This window comes from Neolamprologus multifasciatus, chromosome 1 (assembly GCF_963576455.1).
Source record: "Neolamprologus multifasciatus chromosome 1, fNeoMul1.2, whole genome shotgun sequence".
NCBI classification, from domain to species: Eukaryota; Metazoa; Chordata; class Actinopteri; order Cichliformes; family Cichlidae; genus Neolamprologus; species Neolamprologus multifasciatus.
The window spans coordinates 22,176,171-22,202,296 of NC_140439.1; the positions used below are offsets into that span (position 1 = coordinate 22,176,171).

At 40.0% G+C, this 26,126-nt stretch overlaps 2 protein-coding genes across 4 annotated transcripts; both read left to right on the forward strand.

Annotated features, from left to right (window-relative positions):
- Positions 1-1,620: 1,620 nt before the first annotated feature.
- On the forward strand, positions 1,621-11,470 carry slc38a8b (solute carrier family 38 member 8b). Its single transcript, XM_085163344.1, has 10 exons — positions 1,621-4,282; positions 5,206-5,404; positions 7,180-7,336; positions 7,415-7,516; positions 7,601-7,658; positions 8,120-8,234; positions 8,309-8,456; positions 8,542-8,744; positions 8,947-8,998; positions 9,483-11,470. Exons 1-10 carry the CDS (start codon positions 4,094-4,096, stop codon positions 9,583-9,585), a joined length of 1,326 nt encoding a protein of 441 aa, XP_085019470.1. The 5' UTR covers positions 1,621-4,093; the 3' UTR covers positions 9,586-11,470.
- A 4,502-nt stretch (positions 11,471-15,972) lies between these two features.
- cmtr2 (cap methyltransferase 2) lies at positions 15,973-25,912 on the forward strand. 3 transcript variants are annotated; one of them, XM_085159854.1, is made up of 3 exons: positions 15,973-16,071; positions 18,228-19,499; positions 21,670-25,912. In XM_085159854.1, exons 2-3 carry the CDS (start codon positions 18,240-18,242, stop codon positions 22,717-22,719), a joined length of 2,310 nt encoding a protein of 769 aa, XP_085015980.1. In that variant the 5' UTR covers positions 15,973-16,071; positions 18,228-18,239; the 3' UTR covers positions 22,720-25,912. The 3 variants fall into 3 exon arrangements, with proteins under 3 accessions (XP_085015980.1, XP_085015990.1, XP_085015998.1); XM_085159864.1 differs by lacking the exon at positions 15,973-16,071 and adding an exon at positions 16,078-17,496; XM_085159872.1 differs by lacking the exon at positions 15,973-16,071 and adding an exon at positions 16,078-16,247.
- The last annotated feature ends 214 nt before the right edge of the window (positions 25,913-26,126 follow it).

Genomic DNA, 26,126 nt, shown 5'->3' on the forward strand with positions numbered 1-26,126 from the left:
GCCAGACCTGTCTGCGGTCTGGTTGAGCATTTGGAGCCTCGCTACATTTCATCTCCGAGAAAGTTATCCCAGAGAGAAGTAAAGCAAGTGTGTAAGTTCATCTCTGAATGTTTGTAAAGCATTCCAGCGTTTAGCTTAACAACTGATATATGGAGCGACTGCCTCTCTCTCCCTCCCTCTCCTGCTGCTACTTCAATCGTGAAACTGATCAATGATCAGCTGATCAGCTTTTCTGTCGTGAGTCCGTGTCTCTTGTTTGTTTATTGCCCACTTCTCCAAAAGTTGATTCTGTTCATCTGGACGTAGCATTTTCTGGGAGAAACGTTTCGTCACTCATCCAAGTGACTTCTTCAGTCTCAGCTGACTGCAGGTTTCCCCAATCTTATAAACAGTACATTTGCATAATGACTGAAACCAGCCCACTGAAGGAACAATGGGCTGTGAGGTCAGTTCCTTAATCATAATTATGCAAATTCTCATGACCATTGATCAACAACCACTGACCAAAACCCACTGATCAAAGACCACTGATCAATGGCCATGAGTACCATTCACAGAGAGTTGGGGAATGGCTGCAATCACAGCATTGTAAGATGGCGAAAGATGTACCCTTAACTGTTTATAAGATTGGGGAAACCTGCAGTCAGCTGAGACTGAAGAAGTCACTTGGATGAGTGACGAAACGTTTCTCCCAGAAAACGCTACGTCCAGATGAACAGAATCAACTTTTGGAGATTTATTTTCCTGAATGATTGAGAATGCATCAAGACATTGCCCACTTCGCGCCAGAAAGAGGAAACCAGCGGCTGAACAACAGCAGCACGTTTAAGCTTGATAATCTGTTGTTAGAATTTATTTAATATTACTTTCTACACCAGGATCTTTTTCTATGTAGCTGATGGCTGGTAACTGTGCAGGGGCGGATCTAGCAAAGTTTAGCCAGGGGGGCGATAGGACATGAACGGGGAAAAGGGAGGGAACAAAGACATACTTTTCTTTCTTATTCTCATTTAAAATGTCTAGCTTTTAATAATTAATTATCTGAATCTTACACCCAAAGTTTTAATCTGATGTAAATCCATTACTGTATATAGTAACTATTAAGTCTAATATACCCTAGTAAGCTAGTACTTTTTCCTTTGGGAAGATACCATCTGTCTGCAATTCGGTTAAAGAAAGATGTTGAATCTATTTAATTATTCTTGAAAAATAATTTATTTCTGTGCATTTTTTTCACACTGCATCAAATTAAAGTTGATTACGTCGATTAAGCATCATAAGGTGGAGGGTGGTTCCCTTTTTTTTTTTTTGCTGGGAGTTTGCAACCCTATTAGTTAGGTTGCTTACTCTTTAAAATACCAGAATAGGGAGGATGGAGAAGATTTAAGTTTATTAGATTGATCAGTATTGCTGAACTATGAAATATTTTGGGTACAGTGTATTTTTTGCATACAGGTATAACAGAATAGCTTTAGTGTTTTTTTTTTAAACTTGAGTTTGAACTTATACAAAAAGCAGCAAGATATTAAAAAACAGTTTTATTTATTAAAAAACACACTATATCGGATTCATATCGGTATCGGCCGATATCCAAGTTTATGATATCGGTATCGGTATCTGACATAAAAAAGTGGTATCGTGTCATCTCTACTACAGATTTATCTGATTCCAGTTTTGGCCTGAAATCCATCAGACTGCCATCAAAAAGCATTTTGCTCTGTCTAAAAATACAGATTAAAATCCTGACTAGTACACAAAGACTGAATTTCAATACGACCCTCAGTGAGTTTGCACATAACATGGCAGGTCGCCACAAACAGAAAGGGGAAAAGCTGCTGTGCCTAAATGAACACATTTTAAAAGCAGTCTTTTAGTTTAGGCAGGAATCTAAAGTTGGAGTGTTTGTCAAAGAGTGCAAAACAGACAAGACAGTGTGTTCCTATGAAGATAATTAAGAATTACACTGAAAATGGGTGGAATCCACCTAGAGGGTTAGAGCTACACTGTTTATAGATAAAAATACTATTTTTTCTTTTAATTTTTGCAGATATAACATGTATTATGAGCGTGATTTGAAATGAAAACTAACATTCAGCGTATGTATGGATTAGTTTAACTAACTAGTCTGCAGATTGGTTAGTTAAATAAAACTACAACAGACCTGAGCAGCAAATGAAAACAGAAACATACATATGCAGAAGCATCTAGTTCTGGTGCTCTAAAGTGACCGTTTATGCTGCTTCTTTTTTTATTGAATCCACATAGCATGGTGCTGTGCTGTGCTGTGCTGACATACACATACACTTGCACATACTTTGTGTAAGTCAGCACAGCAGTCTCCCAGTTTATGTAATCAAAAGTGCTTGAGTTGAAAGCAGCTGGACTTCTGTTCAGGTCCTTAAAAACATTTCAGCTCTCACCTGAAAGGCTTCTTCAGTTCTAACAGCTGATGGTGAGTGCAGGTTGTTTAAGTTCACATACCTAGCAATTCACACCTTGGCTCATGTGAACTAGAAAGAGAAAGAATGGTAAGAAAGGTATTTTATTTAAAAGTCTTTCCACTGAGCTCTTCTATACCCAGTTCCAATTTGCTTATCTAATTCAGGGTCATGGGGCACAACTGCCACTGGGCAGCACAGCCAATCAGGGTCAACATCCAAAGACAGATAACTTTTCATGATAACATTCATACCTGGGGCCAGTTTAGAAAAAAATTACTTAATGTGGATGTCGTGGAGTGTGGGAGGAAGCTAGAGAGAACCCACACATGCTAACTCCACTCAAGAAGTGCAAAGTGTGTACTTGTGTGGAGTCAAACCCCAGACCTTCGTGTTGCGTGGTGACAGCGCTGACTATTACACCATTGTGGCACCTATGTGATAAAAGATTTGGCAGCAGTACTCAGTGATTGTTAGAATTTGGGGCTACAGCTCTGGTGAAATTAAATATAAATCAACTAATTAATGAAGACATGCAAAAATGTATTTGCCCAATTCATAACAAACTCAATTTAATTTCACTTTAAATATTTTTAAAGAAACAAAAAGATCTTTGTGTAGCCTGCAAAAATACATTTTGAATTCTTTATATAAAAACATCTATTTATATCTTAGTTTGATGACCTGTCCCTTAAATAGTTTGTCTGTCCCCAGAACACCTTCGCAGACCTGCTCACTCAAATCTCTCTATCATAATCGTCACAGGAGTCGATCTCCATCACCGTGAGACTCAAAGGAGGAGCCGCAAAGTCTGACCATTAACATGTTTTCATGTTGTTGTTTTTTTTAAACTTATTTTTGTTCTCAACTGAGTCCTCATCCGCTTTTGAGCGATGCTCTACAGCAGATGGTGTGTAGCATAAAACATGGCAGGGATTATGAATTCCTGGTGTATTAGATTGGGCTGTCCAATCCATGTGGCCGAGGGTTTATTCTACCAGGATGTAAACACTTTAAAGCTGTCAGCTGAACTGAGCACCAACTCTATGATCTGTGTACATAATGCGTGAAATTAATAAGAAATAAGAATAAAATGAACAATTGTATTTATTTCTCTGTCAATTTCCCCCCTGAGGTGGGTGTTATTGTCCTTAACGATGGTGTGAGATGCGCTGGGACTGTTTATATAGAAAGAAACAAGAGAGTAAAATGGACTTAGTTGAATATTTCTTCCCGGAAACACTCAGCAGGTCAGTCTGCTGATGTCACTGCAAGTTTGTCAGCTTTGATGAAACATCATATATTTGATTTGATTAAATTTTTCAAACTTGCCTCACTGCTCAGTTAGGCTTCTTCATCAGCAAGCATCAGAGACAGACATGAAGGGATGGCGGAGTGGGCAGAAGTAAACATGCTCACCTTACTGTCAAATTTTTCACCTCAGAGTGAAATTTGTAATAGTCGAAAAGTCTAATTAGACCATGTTAGTCGTGTGTGTGCGGGTGTGTGGGTCTATATATTGGCACAGTTTACAGCTCACCGGGTTGAGACTACTTCTGGAGATACAGAGGGAGTCAAACACGTGAACTGCAAGTTTCTGGGTGCACAAGAATAGTTTCTGGTGTTTCTGTGAGTCTGTGTGTTGGTTCTGGATCATGGAGGAGCTGGCCCGGGAGAGCATCAGCCTGCTGGCCCGATCGGCATCTCACGCGGCCCCCCCGCGGCTCGGCTCGTTCGGTGCGGTGTTCATCATGCTGAAGTCTGCCCTGGGAGCCGGACTGCTCAACTTCCCCTGGGCCTTTCAGAAGGCGGGGGGAGTCACCACTGCAGTCAGTGTGGAGCTGGTGAGTACAGGATCTAACACGCTGCAGCTGAAGTTAGTGTTGTTTACAAAGAATTATCTAAAATATCGAAACATAATAATTTAGGTCAAAATTCAACAGTTTTATATGTCCCCCTCCCCCAGAGGTTACTTTGTCTGTTGGTCTACCACCTGTGTGGGCTCAGTATGGATTCACCATCCCTCTCTCTGGCTTCTTGGTGTGAAAGAGAACAATAGATTTAACACGTGAGCTCTAATGAAGCTTCCACTTTAGGTGAAGATTGAAACTTTCAGTGCACTGCATCTGACTGCTGGAAAAGCAGTGTGTGTGTGTATCTCATGGACTTATTACTGCATGCTTTCCAAGAATGGGCCCAAGAGGTCAGCGAGCACAGAGCTTGACATCTTTGTCTCATATAACTGTTGTTATATATTTTATATTTTTAACACCAGTTGTTGTAACGGTCACTTTGGTTACAGCAGCTGCAACTTATAACTTGCACACAGATATTGTTTAATCATTTAATTTCCTGCAGTGTTAAAAATGCTGAGATGCACTTTTCAAAGTCCTGGGATTTGTTCTTTCCCTGAGTGTTAAGCTGCTGTGCATATGTGCGTCTAGGTTGTAATAGTTACTTTCTGTTTTATTCTGTGAGCCACCTGTCTTTACTCTTACTTCTTCCTCATCTCATTTTCCCGTGTGCTCAATTTCCCCCAGGAGAGAAAGAGTGTTTACTTAGACATCTATCTTATTAACCTGAGTGTTTTGGATTACTGGTTGGAGAGACTGAATATTTTAAACATGTAGGCTTTGGGATATTTTTCTTTCTTTGCATGTTTCTTCTTTCAGGTGTCTTTTTTTAAACACCTATACCCACAGCCTTGTTGTCTCATAGTTTGCGATATCATCACTGTGGTAAGCTGATCCCTTTGATGCCCCTTCAGGTGTCTCTGGTTTTCCTCATCAGCGGCCTGGTCGTCCTCGGCTATGCTTCATCTGTCAGCAGACAGAAGACGTATCAGGACGTGGTGAGAGAAGTGTGTGGACGAGCCGTGGGGAAACTCTGTGAAGTCTGTTTCTGCTTCAACCTCTTCATGATAAGTGTTGCCTTCCTCGTGGTGGTCCAGGATCAGCTGGAGAAATGTAAGCGAGACCTGTGCCTTCCTCTTTGCTTTCTTTAGCTTTAAGAGAAACAGCTTCACCTGTGGCATCAGTGCCTTGGTAATCAGTAAGCAAATTCTTGCTTTCTTCTATGGCTTTCTCTGTTTTGCTCTGACATTACTTGGTGTCAGTTGGAAATAACAAAATATCAAGAAAGAGGACACCGACAACAGTTTTGAAGTGTGTAACAGGTATCCTCAGATCCAATATGATGGAAAGGAAAACATTACACCCCAAACGTTCTTTTTAACTCATTTCCAATGAAAAGTTAACTAGGAAAATGAGAATAAAATAAAAACTTTATTGAATAAGTTCCTGTTATCTTATCACCGCTCCTAAAGCCAGTGATGCCAATCAGGGATCAGACCACCATAGCCTCTCACTAGACTTCAAACCAGTCCACAAGGCACTAAACACTGGGCACCATCATGGGGCTTTACTGAATCTCTCTTTGTCTGACACCTTACCCAGTGGTCCAGTGGTCTTAGGAGGCCCTACCAGAGACAATGTACAGCTCCTGGCATTGCAGAGAAAAGCTGCTACTTCTCTATGTCTAAAAGAGCCAGTGGAGGTGGCTTGATCATCTGACCAGGATCTGACCAGCACCTCCTGTCTGCTTAGACTTCCACCCCTGTGACCTGGACCAGGGGCAGAAAAAGACGGCTGAATGGGTCTCAGTGGTCCATTAACAAACACAGTGAAGTCCTGTTTCAGCTCCAGACTTGCAGACTTCCAATATCTGCCTGCACATGAACTCACAACCAGAAGTAGGCATGAAAAGTTACACTTTGCACCTGTGTGTTCATGTACAGCAGGGAAAGATGACAAGAAACAAAGTCACTTATAGAAATCTGCTAACATTAACTATACACATATTAATAAACCATTAGATTTGCAGACCTTGAGCACAAACAAATACTGCCACTCCACTGACTTAGCCTCTAGCTGTAAGGCCAACATTTTTAGGGGTTTTAACAGGATAGCAGGTTAAGGTTACCCATTACAGCAGAATGTGTGATGCACTGAATGCTCTGCTGATGCACTAAAAACTCCCAAATTATGACCTTTTAATACTTTTAATGTTACCTTTTCTATTTCCTTAGCAGGTTAAATATATGAATAAAAGAAAGCTTGTAAGAATTCTGTTTTCACACTGCTTTCTAGAGTATTTGACATTATTTTGTCGTCACCTGAGTTTGATCAGTTTAGCTGCCATTCCCTGTAACCTGTAACCATGCAACCTAATACAGACTGCAGATCACCTGCTCTTTAATTTTTATTCTAGCTTGCATTAGGCTAAACATGTGACTGGGAGCAGGAATATCTCACGTTTTCATTTTTTTCCTGTTGTGTTTTGTTTATCTGAAAACCTTTAAATCTCCTTTAGTGTTTTTGCTTTGTTACCGTTTTAAACACATCATTTGATTGGATTTCCAAACACACTCCATCCCCCAAACCCCACCTGACTTTCAGAGATTCTGCATGATACAGATTAGTGAAAAATGGCTGAAACAAATTCACAGGACACCTCATCTTTCTGTGTGTTGGTCCACTGACTTTAAAAACTGATATCTTGCCATAAAAAAAATTACAAAGGAAAAAGCAAAATTTATGTGACTGTTTTGTAAATCTAGTCAACTAGACCCATTAAATCTTATAGGATTTGACAGTTCTTGCTCCCTGTTGTCCTGCTTACTGATGCTTTTCATGTTGCAGTAGATAAATATTGTGAACTTCTCTCGCTTTTTTGTCTCCAGTGTGTATTTCTCTCTATGAGACAGTTACGGGATCGAGTGAGGCGGGAATGCCCTACCACTGGTACACAGACCAACGATTTGCCCTCTTCGTCATGTGCCTTGTAATCATCCTACCACTGTCCATCCCAAAAGAAATTGGCATCCAGAAATACACAAGGTAAGCAGCACTAACCTGCGTTCAGCCTGACTCACAGTGCAAATGTTTACGCGAGTTCATCGTCTCTCTTTGTGTCAGTGTGCTGGGGACGCTGGCTGCTACATATCTGTGTGTGGCAGTGATTGTAAAATATTACCTGATGGACAGTCACGCAGTCATATCTCCAGACCACAGCCAAAGGTCAGTAAATCTGAATGCATGCATATCCTCATGATTAGTGCCTGTCGTGTGCGACCTTACTGAACATGTATCTGTGTCTTTCAGTGTGAGTTCATGGGCATCGATGTTTAGTGTTGTACCCACCATTTGCTTTGGCTTTCAGGTAGGATTGTTTTTGGACATCTTTAACTGTTCAATTCAATTCAATTCAATTTTATTTATATAGCGCCAAATCACAACAAATGTCGCCTCAAGGCGCTTGACTCCCTAATGTTCCCTTTATATAATACAGTCTAATAGCCAATTTATTAGGTATACCCAGCAGATTGCACCCCATTTCTATCCACACCTGCCTTAAGTCTTTATATATATTTTAAAGAATGAGGAGATAAACAGGAGTGTGTCACACTTACTCAAATCAAGATTATTTACCAGAAACTATAAAAACAAATTTTCCCGATTTGTTTTATTATTTATAATTATATATATGTATATGCTTTCCTGTCAACTCCAGTAAGGATGTATACATTTGTGTCATGCTAAAATGAACTCAATGTTCAGCATCATCAAAAGACAGCCTGGATTTTATTCAAATATTCTGACAGTGTGCTTGTGTGTGTGCAGTGCCATGAAGCCTGTATAGCGATCTACACTAGCATGGAGAACCAGAAGATCTCCCACTGGGTGGTCATTTCTGTGCTCTCCATGCTTTTCTGTTTGCTCATTTACACTCTAACTGGTGAGTCCCCTCCCAAAACAAGCGTATTATCGGCTTACTTGGCAGCTCTCTATCAAACCTGCTCTCTTCTCCAGGTGTGTACGGCTTCTTGACATTTGGAAAAGACGTAGCCTCAGATATTTTGATGTCATATCCAGGAAATGATGTGGTCATGATAGTTTCCAGGCTACTTTTCGGAATATCAATTATCACCATCTACCCAATTATTCTTCTTCTCGGGAGGTAAGTCTCACCAGGGTGGAGATGTTTTTAATTTTCTGACTCTGAGCATGCTTACTACCATGTTGTGTTTCTGTGTGTGGAACAGGTCAGTCATCCTGAACCTGATGTTACGAGTTCGCAGACATTACCGGGGAATCGTCACTCATTCGTTTGAGACTCGCTGTAGAGTTGTTCTCACGGTGGCCTGGATCACCTTCACGCTTGTCATTGCCATGTTTGTACCTGACATGAGCGACGTCATCAGCATCATCGGTGGAATCAGCGCCTTCTTCATCTTTATATTTCCTGGTAGCAGCAACATTCACTTTAATGTGACTTTGATTGTTTTGTAATGACATATTTACATTTGGGTGCAATAGAACAGAATAGAATAGAATAGAATAGAATAGCCCTTTATTGTCATATACAATCAATACAAAAATAAGAGAAAGGTGTACAAGGACTTTGTTGTAACCCAGGCCCTTGTGTGGTGTGTTTTTGTGTGTTGCAGGTCTTTGCTTAGTGTTCACCATGCAAACTGAGAACATCTCTTCAAGAGTCAGGTGAGCAGACAGAAACAATCCATGTATTATTCTAATTCATTCAGCTAGTATCTCTATTCAAATCAATGTATCCAAATAAATGGAACATGCTGAACATGCAACAGTTTGTACAGGTAAACAAATGTTTAAAGAATATATCGCAATAAATGAATGTTAGACAGTATTTTATGTGGAAATTTTTACTTCCTGGAGATTTTTCAGGAAATATTGTGAATTTATTTTGCATGACTGTATGCTAAGAATGACTCTTAGATTCAGTAACAGACAGCAGCAATGGCTGTGAGGTAATGTCTCCCTCTCTGGGCTTTTATTTGCACAGTAAATCTGATCCAGTGTCTCAGAAGTGAAGGATTTCTGGCTAAAGGACAGACTGATAAATGCTTCTGAATTTTCTTTTTTTCTTTTATTGCCGTTGCTCCGCGTCATCTGCACTGATCTGTCACTTGATGCTCCTGATTACCTGATTGCATTTTTATCATTTCAGGGCGATTTTAACAGCTTGGGGAGTCATAACGATTGTAGTTGGAACATTCATCTTTGGACAGAGCACAACCCTTGCTGTCATGGAGGTTTTCCGCAAATTTTGAACTTTCAGAACTAGATAAACTCTCTCTTTTTCTCTCAGAGAGCTGAATGTTGCATTTTTAAAGGAGGTTTTTAGGGGTATGTGTGACTCTTATTTGACTGTCTGTGGCCTTAATTTAGGTTGACAGTGTCTGAATGGTTTCTTATGTGATGTGATGAATATTGACTATAATATTTGACTGCCTGGTGAAGCATCAGTGAAACATCTCATCTGTCTGAGCCCTCGTTTATGTTTAAGCACTGCCAGGGGGCAGCATTGCACCATTTAGGAAGTGCCTCTCTCTGTATATTTTTCATCCACATGCTGAATATCTGGAACTGCATAGTGACAACACAGATAAGATGAAGCTGTTTTCTTATCATGCTTATTTTGGCCACAGCGATAATGGCTTGTCTGAGCCCGCTGAGCCTTTTCAGCATAAACAGATGGACTCATTGTCCCTGAAATGTACTTTTGCATTTACAGGATGATAAATTGACTGAAGACTTGTTTTTTTCCCTTTCTCTTAAGTGTTTGTTCCTTATCTTGTCGCACCATTTCTAAACTCCACACTGCCTTAATCCCAGCGGCGATATAAATCTGCTGCTTTCACTGAGCACAGGGTGATGGCTGAGGTGTGCTGAATATAGCTGTTTATTGTTTATGGACTTCAAGCATAAAAGAGTAATAGGACGCTGCCTGGAAGCGTTCACATGCTCACACACGTGTGTCAGTGCACGAGTGAGTAATAGTTTACACTACATCTGGAAAATTGGGTGTTTTATCTGGAGTCTGGAGGCATCTGATTTAAAAGCAAAATGAGCCATGCTGACTTTGCAGTAATCCAGCACTTATCTGTCTGAACATACAACATTTAAATAACTTTCATTTAAAAAAATTAAAAAAGGAACACAGCAGTTCCTCATGAATATTATGCAATATGCAATAGATGTTTGCTATTGATGTCCTTAAGGAAAACCCTCATAATGTGATGCTCTTCTTGTGTTTTGCCCAACCTGCTGGAAAAATGACCATTTTCAAGGAAAAAAGGGTGAAAATCAAGAAAACCGCTTAAATCTTGCAGTCATTCTCTGTCATTACATTTATGTAGGCAACTTAATAGGTAAAGCCAGTAAGACAAGCTTGCTGGTAGTTTCTGTAGTTATTAAGTCTAAAGGTGGAAGTTTAAAATTGGCCAAAATGAAAATCTTTGAGCTCCATGGATAAGAGGAGTGTACAATAAGTCTCCTTATCATAAGGCTATAAATTGTTACAAAAATCTTCACCTGCAGCTTTGCCAAATTTGAAGCAACAAACATGTGAAATGGATGAAACAGATGTTTCAGTCACAGCAGCACTTCACTCACCCACTTCACCCACTCAATCAACCCTCACTATTGTCCAGCATCCACATAAAGATGTTGAAGCCCGATTTCTGACTCAGTGTTGGAGCAGGATCAGCACTGCTGTGACTTAAAGGTTAACATCACAATCCTCAAAGAAGTCACGCTCACCTGCTGATATTTACCTCTCATGTTTACTGTTTTCATCAGTTTAGTAAATTAGCATGCTAACATTGCTAATACTCATTAAACAAAGCTAATGGTTGAGAACAATTGGAATATTATTGGCTCGTCTGTTTGGGCATAAAGGATAGTCTAAGGAGCTTGGAAAGAAAAGCGTCTGTACTTCTTTAAGTTGCTTGAAGACGTTTCACCTCTTAGCTTCTCGGATGAGAGGTGAAACGTCTTCAATCAACTTAAAGAAGTCCAGACGCTTTTCTTTCCAAGATCCTTAGACGATTTAACACATACATTTTCATGCTATTGAAATAAAAAACAAACAAATGCACAAATCAACCAGAAAACTCGCGTTATTAGGTACACCTTCTATTGTTGTGTTGTTGCTGTTCCTGAATCAACATTAGTTTTGTTGATTCAGGAACATTAGTTTTGGTTCAACAAAAGTGTACAATAAGTCTCCTTATCATAAGGCTATAAATTGTTACAAAAATCTTCACCTGCAGCTTTGCCAAATTTGAAGCAACAAACATGTGAAATGGATGAAACAGATGTTTCAGTCACAGCAGCACTTCACTCACCCACTTCACCCACTCAATCAACCCTCACTATTGTCCAGCATCCACATAAAGATGTTGAAGCCCGATTTCTGACTCAGTGTTGGAGCAGGATCAGCACTGCTGTGACTTAAAGGTTAACATCACAATCCTCAAAGAAGTCACGCTCACCTGCTGATATTTACCTCTCATGTTTACTGTTTTCATCAGTTTAGTAAATTAGCATGCTAACATTGCTAATACTCATTAAACAAAGCTAATGGTTGAGAACAATTGGAATATTATTGGCTCGTCTGTTTGGGCATAAAGGATAGTCTAAGGAGCTTGGAAAGAAAAGTGTCTGTACTTCTTTAAGTTGCTTGAAGACGTTTCACCTCTTAGCTTCTCGGATGAGAGGTGAAACGTCTTCAATCAACTTAAAGAAGTCCAGACGCTTTTCTTTCCAAGATCCTTAGACGATTTAACACATACATTTTCATGCTATTGAAATAAAAAACAAACAAATGCACAAATCAACCAGAAAACTCGCGTTATTAGGTACACCTTCTATTGTTGTGTTGTTGCTGTTCCTGAATCAACATTAGTTTTGTTGATTCAGGAACATTAGTTTTGGTTCAACATTGCAAGTGACTATTCACATTGTAGTGATGTCATAGTTTTGCTATGTGGAAACGCTGCACACAAAACTGAAACCCTAACTGCCCCCGATTTTTAGATTTTCTTCCTGAGTGTAGATCGGCAGGTTTTTTCACCAAGTCACAAAGTTGTGACATCATAACAATGTGATTGGTCAGATGTGATGCAGATCCTGGGAACAAGCAAGGATGGATTCCACCCTTTCATGTTTATACCAAATTTTAACCCTACCATCTGAATGAAAGAAAGACTCAGAACAGGAAACATTTTCGAATCTTCTAATCTAATGATTTTGGTGAGCCTGTGTTAACTGTAGCCTCAGCTTCCTGTTTTTAGCTGACAGGAGTGGTACCCAGTGTGGTCTTCTGCTGCTGTAGCCCATTTGCTTCAAGTTGTGACATACTATGTGTTCAGAGATGCTCATCTGCATATCTTGGTTATGGTCATTTGAGTTCTTGTTGTTGTTTTCTCTTTTTCAGAACAACCTCTGTAGACCATAGAGATGGTTGTATGGGAAAATGCCAGTGGATCAGCAGTTTACACACAGGTCACATTCAAAGTCACATTCAAATCACCTTTGACCTCATTCCGATGCTCAGTGGGTCATCAGCGCCATGCTGCGGTACCTAAATGCACTGAGTTGCTGGCATGTGCTGGCATGTGATTGGTTCACATTAATGACCAGTTGAAATGAACTTGAACGTCCCCTACCCATCAACAACAATCACAGTCCAGTATCAGCCTTCTGCTGGTTGGTGCTAATAGACACAACATTTTTCTAGACAAGTGAAAATGACCAAGATTTCAAGATTTCACCAAAAGTCATTAAAATTATCTGTGCACCATGACAGTCAAACCTATCTGATAAATGTACTGACATTTCTGTGTCTAGTGTGATGCTGCCAGCTTCATTAAAAAATCATTACTTATTCTTTACATGAGACTTTTTTTTATTTCCCCCCTTACTTTTAAAGATAATTTCCAACCCTCATTACTATGTTGTCCCCTGAAGCTTCTTTCCAACTGAAAGATTGCTTGTATCTCCACTGTTGATTAATTAAACGACAATTTGTGGGTGACATCTCTTTAAACGCTTAATTCTTCCTGATAAGAGTGTCAGCAGAAGGCCTGAATGAGAACGGATGGATGCATATTATTTCTGTGTCTGCATTTGTGTGTGTGTGTGTGTGTGTGTGTGGTCCTTTGTTGTCACACTGATTGAAATCTGCATTTCTTTTGTGTTCAGAATTTTTTTTTTAAAAAAAGAATATTTTGTCTCTGCTCAGTTTGCAAATGTCAGTTTTCTTTTTTGTATTGCTTTTACTGTTTTGACTGTCTGCAGCTGACAGCGTGCTGCATGTATAACATAGCTGAATGCAGTACTTGTATGACCTTTTTATGCATGGTGTTTATTGCTAGCAGGCTGAGATCATCACAATGGAGATAACGTGTTTTCATCATTTTGCTGCTCGGTCTTTACTGAAGTGATGACTGCAGATATTTAACCTCCAGGCCGAACTCTGTGGTATAATCGCTGCAGTAGCAATGAGCTCAGGTGAAGGAGAGGCCAGTGTCACCTTGTGTGTGCATCAGATCACAATAGCACTGCATCCTATTTGTGTGCAAAAAGCACAGTCATTTTATTCCTGTCCAATAAAGCATTTACATATTTAGAGAGTATCTACTTTAATTCATAGGTTATCATGTTAGAGACTGTATACATTATACACTACACTGATCAGTTCCTGCATTAAAACCACCTGATTAGCATTGTGTGGTTCTGTCTACAACAAAAACAGCTCAGATCTCTGCTGATGTCCTGTGGTTTCTGGGAGCTTCTTGCAGCTCATCATTGTAAGATTACTGTGCAGGCAGATGTTGATCCAGCAGTGCACTGCTGTCAGCCACACCTCTGCTAGGGACAAGTGACCAGCAACATTTGTCAAAACTTGTGCACAGTGCCGGTTTATTCCATTTTTGTTTACATCATGTAAGTTTGAGTTGAGCTGCACTCTGAATGCTGCACATCACATTTTAGCTTGACAGAAGCAACCATGGGTCCATGGGACCACTTAAAAAGACAAAGTCAGTGGATGAGCAAAGGTTTTGTTATGGTGGAGTCTGAGATGTAGCTCTTGGGTTTTTGTGCACTGTTTTGACTTTGAGGTGAATTTGCTGGGATGTCCACTCCAGGGAAGACTGTAACACTGATGTTTGCTCCTCTGGACCAGATAAAAAGCTTTTATATGAGGTGCTCATGCTTGCTAATGATCAATTAATAAAGTACATTTGATTAGCAGCCCTGGGCTTCTACCTCTTAATTCCTATGGAAACAGTAAATGTGCACTTAGGAATTCACAGGACAAATCATTCAGAGGACTAATCTAAGACTAATCTTCAGTGCTCACTGATCTACTGCAGTTCCAGAGATGTACAGTACTAAATAAATTATTTTACATGTGCATGTTACAAAACTACTTGACTAGTATGGTTAGTGCAAAACTATAATCTTCTGGATTGAAGAACCAAGGTTATAAAATAAATAGCTTTAGTCATATTTAAAGAGGACATCCTGATATGTCTCTGTTTCACAGCCTAATAAGACAAAACAATGAATAAACAGTAAATATAAGCTTAGTTCTCTTCACAGTTTTAAAAGTAATCTTTAAATCATTTGTGAACTTGGACTATTAATGATCACAATGCATAACTGCATCTTAAAACAAGCCCTTCATTCACCTCCTCTTCCCCAAACTCCCTCTCTGATTTCCTTCATCTGAAAAGGTTTGACAGACTGCAGTGTACTTGAACTGGTGGGAAAAGGTAACTACAATGCACACATTAATATTAATTAATATTAGAGAAGGTGTCACTGTTATTGCACTAAATTGGATGACAAAACACTGGTGCCCACTATTTTTGGAATGCTAATTGCACTTGGATATCCCAAAGGGCCATTATTTATGAATGAGACTTCCTCTGTGATTGTCCTGTTTTTAGTTAGTCACATATTTTTTACTAAAGCCTGGATTTACTTTGCATACGCCGTATATGAAACATATGTAAGGAGACTGTAAAGAAGGAAAAGCAATCAGAGATACAAACAGAATAAAAAGTCCTTGCAAACATGGCATTAAAACACAATATTTTAAAATTCAGGTTTTATCAGCTTACACTTGAACGAGCTCTAATAATTATGTAACATGATGACACAGATCGGGTCGCTGTGAGTAATTTGGCTGAAAAGATGCATGCAAATCCAAATCCAACAAGTTCATTGTTGGGTCAGAGACTCTGATTTCACCAGTCATCCTCTTACAGAACTATGTGGAAACACATATTGATGTTCCATCCTGGAGGAGTTGGACTATCTGTGCAACCTGTGTAGGGTCCAGCTCATGCTACCAATAGAGACATTGACCCTCGCTAAAAAAAAAAAAAAAAAACTACTAGCGAAAAAAACAGCCAGAAAGGATGAGAAGGAAAAAATGTCAGTGGCCTCCAACATCTAAAACTTCAACTTAACTCAGCAGATAAACAACCCACAGGTTTAACTTGATGCTATACTCTGGTTTTCTTTTTTTTTTAAGCGCTCCTTTAGTTTTTTGAGCAGCATACATAATAAACTCTTTTTGAATGATAATGTTGGTGAAGTTTAAAACAATCTCACCACCAAATTTATGCGGCATACTCCTTTAAGAAAGAACCCCACCCACTCGGCTTCACGCATGCGCAGGATCTTGTAAATCACGTGAACCGCAGGTTCCGCTTCCGGACAACAACATCAGCAGTTGGGTGAGTTTCTGCTCAGAGTGTTCTGTTGTCTCTGTTATACAGTAGCGTTATAGAAACATCTTTCCTTCTTCCTCAAAGACTTAAAGGTCTGAACACGCTGTGAGAGAAGATTCAAGGTTTCCGAAGAGACACAACCCGGACTGTGTCCCATTTAGCATCCAGTTTATCACGCAGAGGTCTGCTTAGTACTCATAAAGCCCTAAACACACAGCTGTGTAAAGATTGTTTTCCTTAACGCGTGCCCGCAGGTTTATTTACACACTCAATAATCCCAGTGTTGTCAGAATTTCTCATTTCATTTCATATTTTTTAAAGATAAGGATGGCATGAGCCTGAAACAGAGATTTGGTCCATATTGACATGATATAGTCAATATGGACCAAATAATAGTTGCTGCACATCCCAAAGATGCTTTAAAAGAGTTTAGTACAGTGAACTTATTGTCATATAAAACTACTGGATATTTTTTCTTTTTTAGACCATTCTCAGTAAACCCTTGAAATGGATGTGTGTAAAAATCCCAAAAAGCAAGGCAGCAGAAATGATCAGACCAGCCCGTCTGCCACCAACAATCATGTCACGTTCAAAGTCACTTAAATCACCTTTCTTCCTCGTCATTGGCTGATTAGACATTTGTGGTAACAGACAGTTGAATAATTGTACCTTTATAAAGTGGCTGTGAGTATGAATCGTTCATGGTTTCTCTGTTGAGCGTATCTTCATTCATTTATCTATTTCATTATTTATTATAAGTATCATGTACCTAAAGCAAAAAGAGTGTTAATTAGTTTATTTGGATTCAGCTATGATTTTTAAGTTTAGAGTCACAGCACTTACAGTTTTATTTTTCATTTTCTAAATGCTTGCCATGGCCGTTTAATCTCCTCCCCGGTTTCTTGTATGGAAAACCAAGAGCAGCCGAGGACTGCATACTTCAACCAAGGCTGAGATTCCCTCACACATAATAAAGAACCCTTCCAAAATTTCCGATCCAGAACCAGAATCAAGTGCAAAATGTAATCTTAAATTGGGAAAAAATAAAGACAGACAAAACAAACAAATCATAGAAATTCATCCCTAACTTTTTGAGTACTCTGATAACAGAGAAACAAATCCACACATCACGTCATCAGTGACCCTCCGTCACTGATGACGTGATGTGTGGATACTTTTAGCCCTCCGCTAAAAGTAACAGGCTGGTTTTCCATCTAGTTTACGTTAACCGTAACTGAAGTGTTTACAAATACTGAGCGGAACAGCTGACTTTCATGCACAGCAGTTTATCGGTGTGATTCATGACAAATAACAGATTAATATACTGTGATTAGCAAACATTGTTCATCACTGAGTCACTCCAGACTCATTAAGAAATGACCCAGAAGTACCTCCTCCTACCCGGCGCTGTGATCTAATTCATGTGCGCTCGTGAGTAAAATGTTAGCTTTGGTAATTTAATTCTGACTGTAAATTATTTTAAAGTCATTAAATAAAATGCTCAATACTTATATGGGTTGGTGAATTTATTTGAGTATCCCATTATAGTGTTTTACATGGCTCACTACATCACAGATTACATCACAGATTGAGCAGAAAATAAATTTGTGTGAACAGTGCTAAAGTTGACGCCCACAGCACGATGTCTATAAATTAGCTTCAGTTTGGCCTGTTCTAGCCCACTTTTCAACCAATCAGCATTCAGCCTGGGCACAGCTATGCACAGCATGTTTGCAGACTTTGCATCCCCTTGTTCGTAACACTCTGCTTAGGTAAACTCTACATTACTTTCTAGTCTAATTTGTAGCAGTAGTCTTTAAACTTGCAGTTATATCTATCACCCATCTCAGAGGGTCATTACTGTAACAGGCGGTGCTCAACTGATCGATTTTATGTAGAAGAGGATTCAAATTAGACAAATGCCCCCCCCCCCCTTTTTTTTATGTGACTGTGCTCACAGCTTGAATATAAAACCTGGTTTAGCACAAAAAGTGGATAAACACCTGTTCTATCTTTATAATAACTCTAATCTCTGACTGGGTTTTCAGCTTTTAGGAAGCAAGATAGTGCAAAGAAGGCCTGGTTATATTGAGCTTTCTGTCAAAACAGATGAAGCAGGTTGGCTTTTTGATCAGTCAGCTACCCTTCTTTTTTCCCCACAGGAAGTGTGGAGGATGAGCACAGGCAATGGGACCAGGAGGAAAGTTGGCAAGCAGCAGCAGCAACATTTTAACAACATGGTGGCACCTGACCCTGAAACTCTGGCTGAGATTCAAGGTCTTTTTAGCAAAGTTAGAACGTATGTGAAACCATCCAGTGGGTCTGAGTGGTGCATTCCTGACCCGAACGTTGCTCTCAGACACGCACCGGAACAGCACTGCCGTCTGCAGGCACTGAAGGTTTCGCTGAATGACGTGAAGAACCAGCTCAGTGACAAAAATGTACAGGTGTGGCATCAGCACACCAGCTCCACCAATCGGGCCGGGAAGGTGATCGGTGCCGTCCGGTCTGCTGCCAACGCAGAGATCTGCACTCAGGCGTGGTGTAAGTTCTACGAAATCCTGGGAACCTTTAAACTCCTTCCAAACGAGGCTCTTCAAAACGGAGAGCTGAACACGGTCCATCTGTGTGAGGCACCGGGGGCCTTCATAACCGCTCTCAACCACTACCTCAAAACCAGTGAGGCCACACGATACTGTGACTGGAACTGGGTTGCTAACACCCTCAACCCGTACCACGAGGCCAACGGGGGAAACACAACCATCGCAGATGATCGATTAATTGCTAACACGCTGCCCTGGTGGTTCTTCGGCACAGACAACACAGGGAACATCATGATCCAGCAATACTTGCTGGATCTGCAGAACTTTGTGTCTAACATGCGGAGGATTGATTTGGTGACGGCAGATGGAAGTTTCGACTGTCAGGAGAACCCCGACGAGCAGGAGGCGCTGGTGGCGTCACTACATTACTGTGAGGCCACAGCTGCTCTGCTGCTCCTGAGCCCCGGCGGCTCCTTTGTACTAAAAATGTTCACCCTGTATGAACACTCGTCCATCTGCTTGCTCTACCTGCTGAACTGCTGTTTTCAGTCTGTCACTGTCTTCAAACCCGCCACCAGCAAAGCAGGAAACTCTGAGGTGTATGTTGTGTGTCTGAACTATGACAACAAGGAGGCTGTGAGGCCTCTGCTCTCAAAACTGATTCGTAATTATGGATCACATCTAGCCGACAGGGAGGCACTTTTCCAGAATTCTATAATCCCGGAGTCGTTCATGAGCCAGCATGTGGAAGTGTGTTCATACTTCCACACCCTGCAGGTAGAGACGATATCAGAGAACCTGCAACTGTTTAAAGGTATGAGCGCAGAGCAGAGGCAGAGGCTCAACCACATTAGGGACTGTGTGGCTCAGGAGTACCTACGGCGCTTCCAGGTAAGATGCTTTAAAATGATAGAAAACTGAGCTGATACAAACGTAAATATCCAGCTAGCAGATGTTTGGGAGCTTTTATGAAAGTTAATTAGGATTCGAAGGATTTAAGAGTGCTGTAATAATGTTGTGCCCAAAATTTAGCCTAAAATTTGGCTTGACTACTGGCTATACTCAATCATGGCTCTAGAAAAGGTGATGAGGGTTAGTCATTCCACCAGTTTGGTCGGGATACAAAACAAAACTTAAGCAACATTTTCCATCGATTGCTGTAAATTTATGTTTAAACATTCACTGAGCCCTGAGGGTGAAATTTCTCCAACTGTTGGACAAATTTCATAAATTTACAGAGACATTTATGCTCCTTTCCCTAATTTCATAATTTCTTTGGTAATAACTTTTATGATATTAAAAAGCCTAATTTAAAGCATAATTTCAGGATTAGTTATTTTAAAAATTACGGTCAAACTATGGTGGGATGCAGATGAAAACTCAAGACTGTTCAGTACACATGTATGTTGTTATATGTTTGGCAAATCACTGCTCAGCAACAGCAGCTTTTCTTTGTTTCCAAATGAGAGTTGATGCAAGTGAAAAGCTCTGATGACAGCCATGCTTTCCTGTTCTCTCACATTCGCCCTTTCATTGCTCTTATGGTAACATAACGTCTTCAACTCAGAGTTTACTTTCATTTACTTTTAGTTATAATTTAGGCATCTTCCTTTAGTTTAAGTTTAGTTTTAGTCAACTAAATATCATAAAATTGTGGTAGACTAAATGCAAAGTTGATTAAAATATACAGTGAAAAAGTTTGTGTTGTTATCGGGGAGAATTTTGCACAATGTCAAATGCGAAATGTGTCCATATACGTGTTTTTGTTTTTTTTTTTCTTCCTCTCGACATTTATGAGAAATGGGAATCACTTCCAAACACTTCTACACAACTTAATTACTTCTGATCGGATCACGCCTTTCCAGAATATTTTCATCTTGTTTTTATTTGTTGACCAAAGTGTCATCATAGTTTTCGTCCTTCTGCATTAGCTTTTAGCTATTGTCTTGTTTTCGTGAGAAAAAAAAATGTCACTGACGAAAATTGCTGGTCAACAAAATGAACACTGCTTCAGCTAATTATTATTAATATTATTTTGCTTTATTTCATTTGTGACCGATGTGTATGTGAGCAAGTGCACCAACAAGTGCAGCAGCCAGATGACTCTCAAACTTACCTGGAATGAGATTTAAATGAGCTGTAATTCCAATTAAGTAAACTCAGGTCTTGGGTGTGTGTAATACATTTTGTTTTGCAAAGATAGACAAGCATTGTGATAGACAAGTGAAGCCGGATATCGCTTTACACATAAAAGAATGACTTGCAGTTTTTATCTCGGAGTTAGGTTGGATTGATTCCAGGAGAGGCCAAAACCAGGCTGTAAACATGCATCCGAACCCTGTAAATTCAGAAATCTTAATGCGTGAGTCCTTGGGGAGTCAGCCTCGAGTGGCAGTTATAAAAGTTTGGTTTTTGGTGTTTCCGTGTTGGCTTCATTTTTCAGTCCGCTTGGGAATGCGCACACTTCAACTGGAACTATATTTTCCCCAAAGGGAGTTTCTGCACTGATACAAAACTGCAAGAAAAAAGAAAAGTTGAAGACAGCAAAACAAAAAAATGTGTGTGTGTGTTTTTATGATGCAGTCTCACATACATTTAGCACTTTGAGTCAGACTTACTGAGCTGGATGAGAATGTGTGAGTTTCAGAGCCTGTTCATAGAAGCGTTTACACATTCAGGCTCTTAACGTGTATAAAAAAAATTGTTCTTCTTGTCATTTTAAAATAGTCTTTGAAAACTTTTTTTTCTAAAAATTTTGTCCAATATTTTCCGTATTGTGCAAGCAACTTGATAGCTCTGTAAGAAATTTGAAAGAAATCCATATTTAAGATGGCTTGAATACTCATTCTACATTTTAATTTTCAATTTCATTCTTTTTAGGTTAGTCATCTGGTTAGGCTGCAACTTTTATTTAAGAAACAATTTACAAATTACAGCAAAAATCTGAAATTAATTTTAAATCCAAATGTAGCCTTTTAAAAAAAAAAAACATGATACTCTGACCCAACACTAGTGTGATGCTCCCAGAAGTCTAAATCTGATCACGTCTTTCTGTGTGCAGGTGTGTTTTCTCCCGCGAAGTCGATGGATTTCTCGTAACACCGTGATTCCTGCCTGCTGCAGCGTGTCAGCCGGACGACCTCTGGGACAGAAGAAGCAAGCGGGCTCCTTCAATGAGCGGAGGGAATTGCAGACCTTAAGCTGGAGGGAGCGTGTTCAGAGGGGTTGCCATGGCACCTGGATACAGAGACACTGGACTGAGGAGAGTGGGAAGGACTGCAAGCTGGAGGGACCCCTGTCCAACTGTCAGGTGGATTCGTGGTATGTTGTTGTGGGGACTGCTCTGCCTGCAATCAGAAACTCTCCGTTCTGTGATGGCGGGTTGTTAAACCACTTGAACGAAGCACTGATGGACACAGCTGTAGATTGGACTCACGTGACTTCTTGTGACTCTTGCCATGTGGTTTGCACGTCCTCCATTTTGTCAGGGGTTGCAGGCCAGTGTGTCTTTAAAGCCGACACTTTAGGAGGCAAAAAGAAGACAAAGTGTCTGGTGTTTGGCAGCTGCTCGGTTTGGGGGATCTCTGATAGCCAAGCTGAGGATCTAGTGTTAACATTTTCTGCAGAGCCTTCATTTCCTGAAAGAGGCTCCGTGTTGCTGCACGATGGTGAGCCACTGTATCAGCGGCAGCTCTTAAGTTGTGTTATGTTTGCCCTGCAGAGCCTGAGCTCTGGGGACGCCCTGCTGCTGCCTGTGATTTCTGCTCTCACCCGTGTCACGGCAGCCGTTGTGCTCTGCCTGCACGCATGTTTTCGCTCCGTCTCCTTCAAGTGCCCTCCCCCCTCTGGAGGGGTTGGGACGGTGCTGGTGTGTGTTGGCTTCTGCCCTGAAGCCGCTGCCCAAATGCTGCTGGTTCTCGCTGAAGTCTGGGAGAGCATGAGCCAGCTGTTAAGAGATGAGGAGGGTAAAAATGAGCCTGGTGGAGGCGACAGACAGGTGCTGCAGTTTGTTCCCATGGAGGAGCTGCTCACTGGAGGACTGACTGACTTCCTGTGGACCGTGAACTCTGAAATCATCCAACGGAAGCTGCATCTGCTCATGCAGGCATAGCGCTTTGGTGGGCTGTCACTGTGGTATACACTCTTTCGCTTCAGAAGCAGTTTCATCATGTCACAGTCCAGTTTATTTGCTTATGGAATCAGCAGACTGCTCAGCTGCATGAGCTTTCAGCAGTTAGTCACCGAATCGCTTTTGCATGTTGATATGAACTCATCTGATTTAACATTACACTCCTCCCACTTATTTATTACAACACACCTCCAGATATTCAGATCCTTCAGTGTGCTTCAACTCGAACCGACGCTGGCAGTCAGAAGACGTTTATCAGACTTCTCTTGATGGATGCAGTCACGTGTGAGACATCTATCAAGTGGAGTCACAAACGTGGCATGGCAAAAAATGCAAATTACTTTCAGTACTTGATCAGCAGAAAATGTCCATGACCAAAGTCTCAGAGGGATTTCAGGATGCTAAATAAACAGCGGTCCAGCTGTCGGCACCAAACCTCCTGTTGGTCACGGATGTTTTGAGTTGACATCACAGAGAGCCTGAAGTGCCTGCTATTTTGCATCAACACGGTGTTTAATCCCACTGTGTTGAGTATCTTTTTATCTTTTATGCAGCTCTCCATCAGATTACTGTTTCCAGTTAATTTCATTTGTGTCCAGTGAGGAAAACTTTGTACTGTCAATGGACAGAAAAAAAAAGTTTCATCTGTCATGCTCTGTACAGCTGGAGGGGGAGTGTTGTGGGATTTGTTTTATTTGTCATCTTTTTAGTTTGTTTATTCTGTTTTTTCAGTATAATTTGAATTAGGAGTATATTTTGTTATAAAAATAATGTAAAAAGAAAAGTGGCTTTAAAAAAAGGACATGGAGGCTTTCTTTTCTTTTAAGAATGCTAGTTTACTTAAGTCTAAAGATAACCCAACTAGTGTATTAACTCCTTAATGTCTAGTCATGTGTATCATATTTGATACATACAGTTATTGTGAGTTTTTGAGACTTATACATCATCTGTGTGATTTCTTTTTTTTCTTTCCCAATGAAAAACCAAAATAAAGTCCATAATACTCTCAAGCAATAAACTGCAAAAAATGTATGATACAAATTAAATTTTATATATGCTAATTTTTTTTACAAAAGGTTCAATAAACACTAAATAAAAAAAAAAAGAAGAAGAATGTTCTGGCAGTTGTTTCATGGCTCACACAGTTAGTTCCAAGCTCGGAAAAATGAGGTTTTGATACTTGATTGGTTGGGACCGGGGTTAACAACACATGGTGCTTCTCTAGGATGGAGTTCATGGTGTGACAGAAGGTTGATGCTGGGGACAAAGTGAGATATAGGCAGATGTTTTTTGAAGCCAACTTTAAAAAGGAGCATCCAAAAGATCAACACGATCTCGGTCCTGCGCAAAGTTCTTGAACTACTTGTCATTTCTTTATAGCTTGTTAGGAAATAGGTGCAGCAATTGTTTGTGATGTACAAACATTTGTGGAAACAGAGTATCTCCCAATTATCCCAAATGACTAAGCAGCACTTCCACCACCATCATGTTGTAGCTGTTGCTTTATCTGTTCAGCCATTGGTGGATATCTTTGTGTCAGCATCTGTGGATGTAGAAGAAGCTGTTAAATCACCCTAACTGAGAAGGTTCACCTCAGAGGTTTCAGAAAAACAAACCAATAAATTAAACCGATATAAATAGTTGTTTATTAGTTCAGACAGGTTTGCAACCAGGATGGTGACCCTGAAATAATCCGAATGCAACAGTACAAATCTTTCATGTGAGTATAGGTCGAGTGAGATTAATCTGTAATATGGGTCAGTAATGGGGTCAAACCATTTAAAAACTGCCATTGTAAAAAGTAAGTTGTCTGGATTTTCATTATTTTGTTTAATACAATTCAAGTTTGATTGCAGATTATAGCTGAAAACTGGATCACTGACAGAATCAGAAAATTCCACTAATCTTTTTTTCCCTGTTTGCCCGTCTCCATTAACACCACCACCCCACACACACAATTTAGACCACAGAGATTCATACAGATGTACGGTTTAGGAGATTTAATCCAGCAAAAATAGGAAAAAATGGATAGGTTTGTTTAAAAAGTGTGTGTAAGAGAGAGACTGGGTTGTGTAACTTCAATATATTTCTTTCTCTGTGTAATATTCTTCTCCATTCTGCCTTTGCAAATTATGCACACACACACATACACACTACCAAATAACTGAGTGGGTGTTGTTTCTGTTGATTCTGACCACGGGCCACTCTGGACTTGAAGTCATGCACAGTCAGTTAGTTAACTCAGTTCGACTCTCAGCAGTAAGAAATCTGCGAGACAGCGAGGCTTTGATGGGCGATCGGCTTGAGTGAGGAGAGACTACAGACCGCAAACAAAAGAATTTGATTATTTGATTTTTGCTTTTATTTCAGGGTTGAACGGAGATTCTCCACTTGCTCCTGTGTCTGCAGAGTAAAGATGTTGACAGTGAAACTCTCATTATGCAACAATAAAAAAATAAAGACAGCAGGAAGATGCTGGTGAGGAGGAACATGTTCATCAGAGGGAATCAGCTCAGTTCAGTCAGTTTTCTTTGTCTGATCTCACTTTCAGACAAGCTGTCTTGCTTGTTAGTCTCACTCTGCAACTTCAATCGCTAATCTGTGACAGAAATAAAATGGGTTGCAGTAAGTATTAACATTCCACAAAAACATACCTGTCAAAACAAAAAGACTACTAAACTCTCGGTTTTATTCTGTGCCTAGTTTTCATAATCCTGTTTCACATTAAATTTGCAAAGTGTTTGAAAAAGCTCCGCAACAGCTTCTGCAGCAGGTTTTTTTTACCTGATCAACAGTGTTTTTCACCTTTAGGCCTCACGTGACTTCAAGGCTAAAAGGAGTCAAATAAAACAGCCTGCTGAGAGTTAAATGTCCAACACATGATTGATACAACAGTACAATAAAACTGGCTTTTTTTTCCTTTTTTACAAAATACCCTTTGTGCACAGTTACGCATTTTTTCTAATAAAACTATCAGAGAGCAAATAAAAAAGACGATCAAAGGGATTAAACCTGAATTACCAGCGGGGATGTGACTCCTGCCATTACAGTCTGTTTATTAATCAAATCCCCAAAAGGAAAATAATTTCATAATAGGTCCATCTCACCCTGATCACCTACTCATTGGGGTAATAAAGGAGATACAGAAGATACAGGTACAGAAAAATCAAAACAAGGACAAAAAGACAGATTTTACTGCAGAGCTGTACAGCCATTAAATGCTGCAATATCTATATGAATTACTCTGTGCAATAAGGGTTTCTGCAGCCTGGGAGGCTGGTTCCTTTTATTTTTTGTTAATTTTTATGTCTTCATACACTTTTATATAGTTTATAGGTTTTATGATTGTTGCGAGTGATCTTCGCATTGCTGAAATTGCACTTAATTTT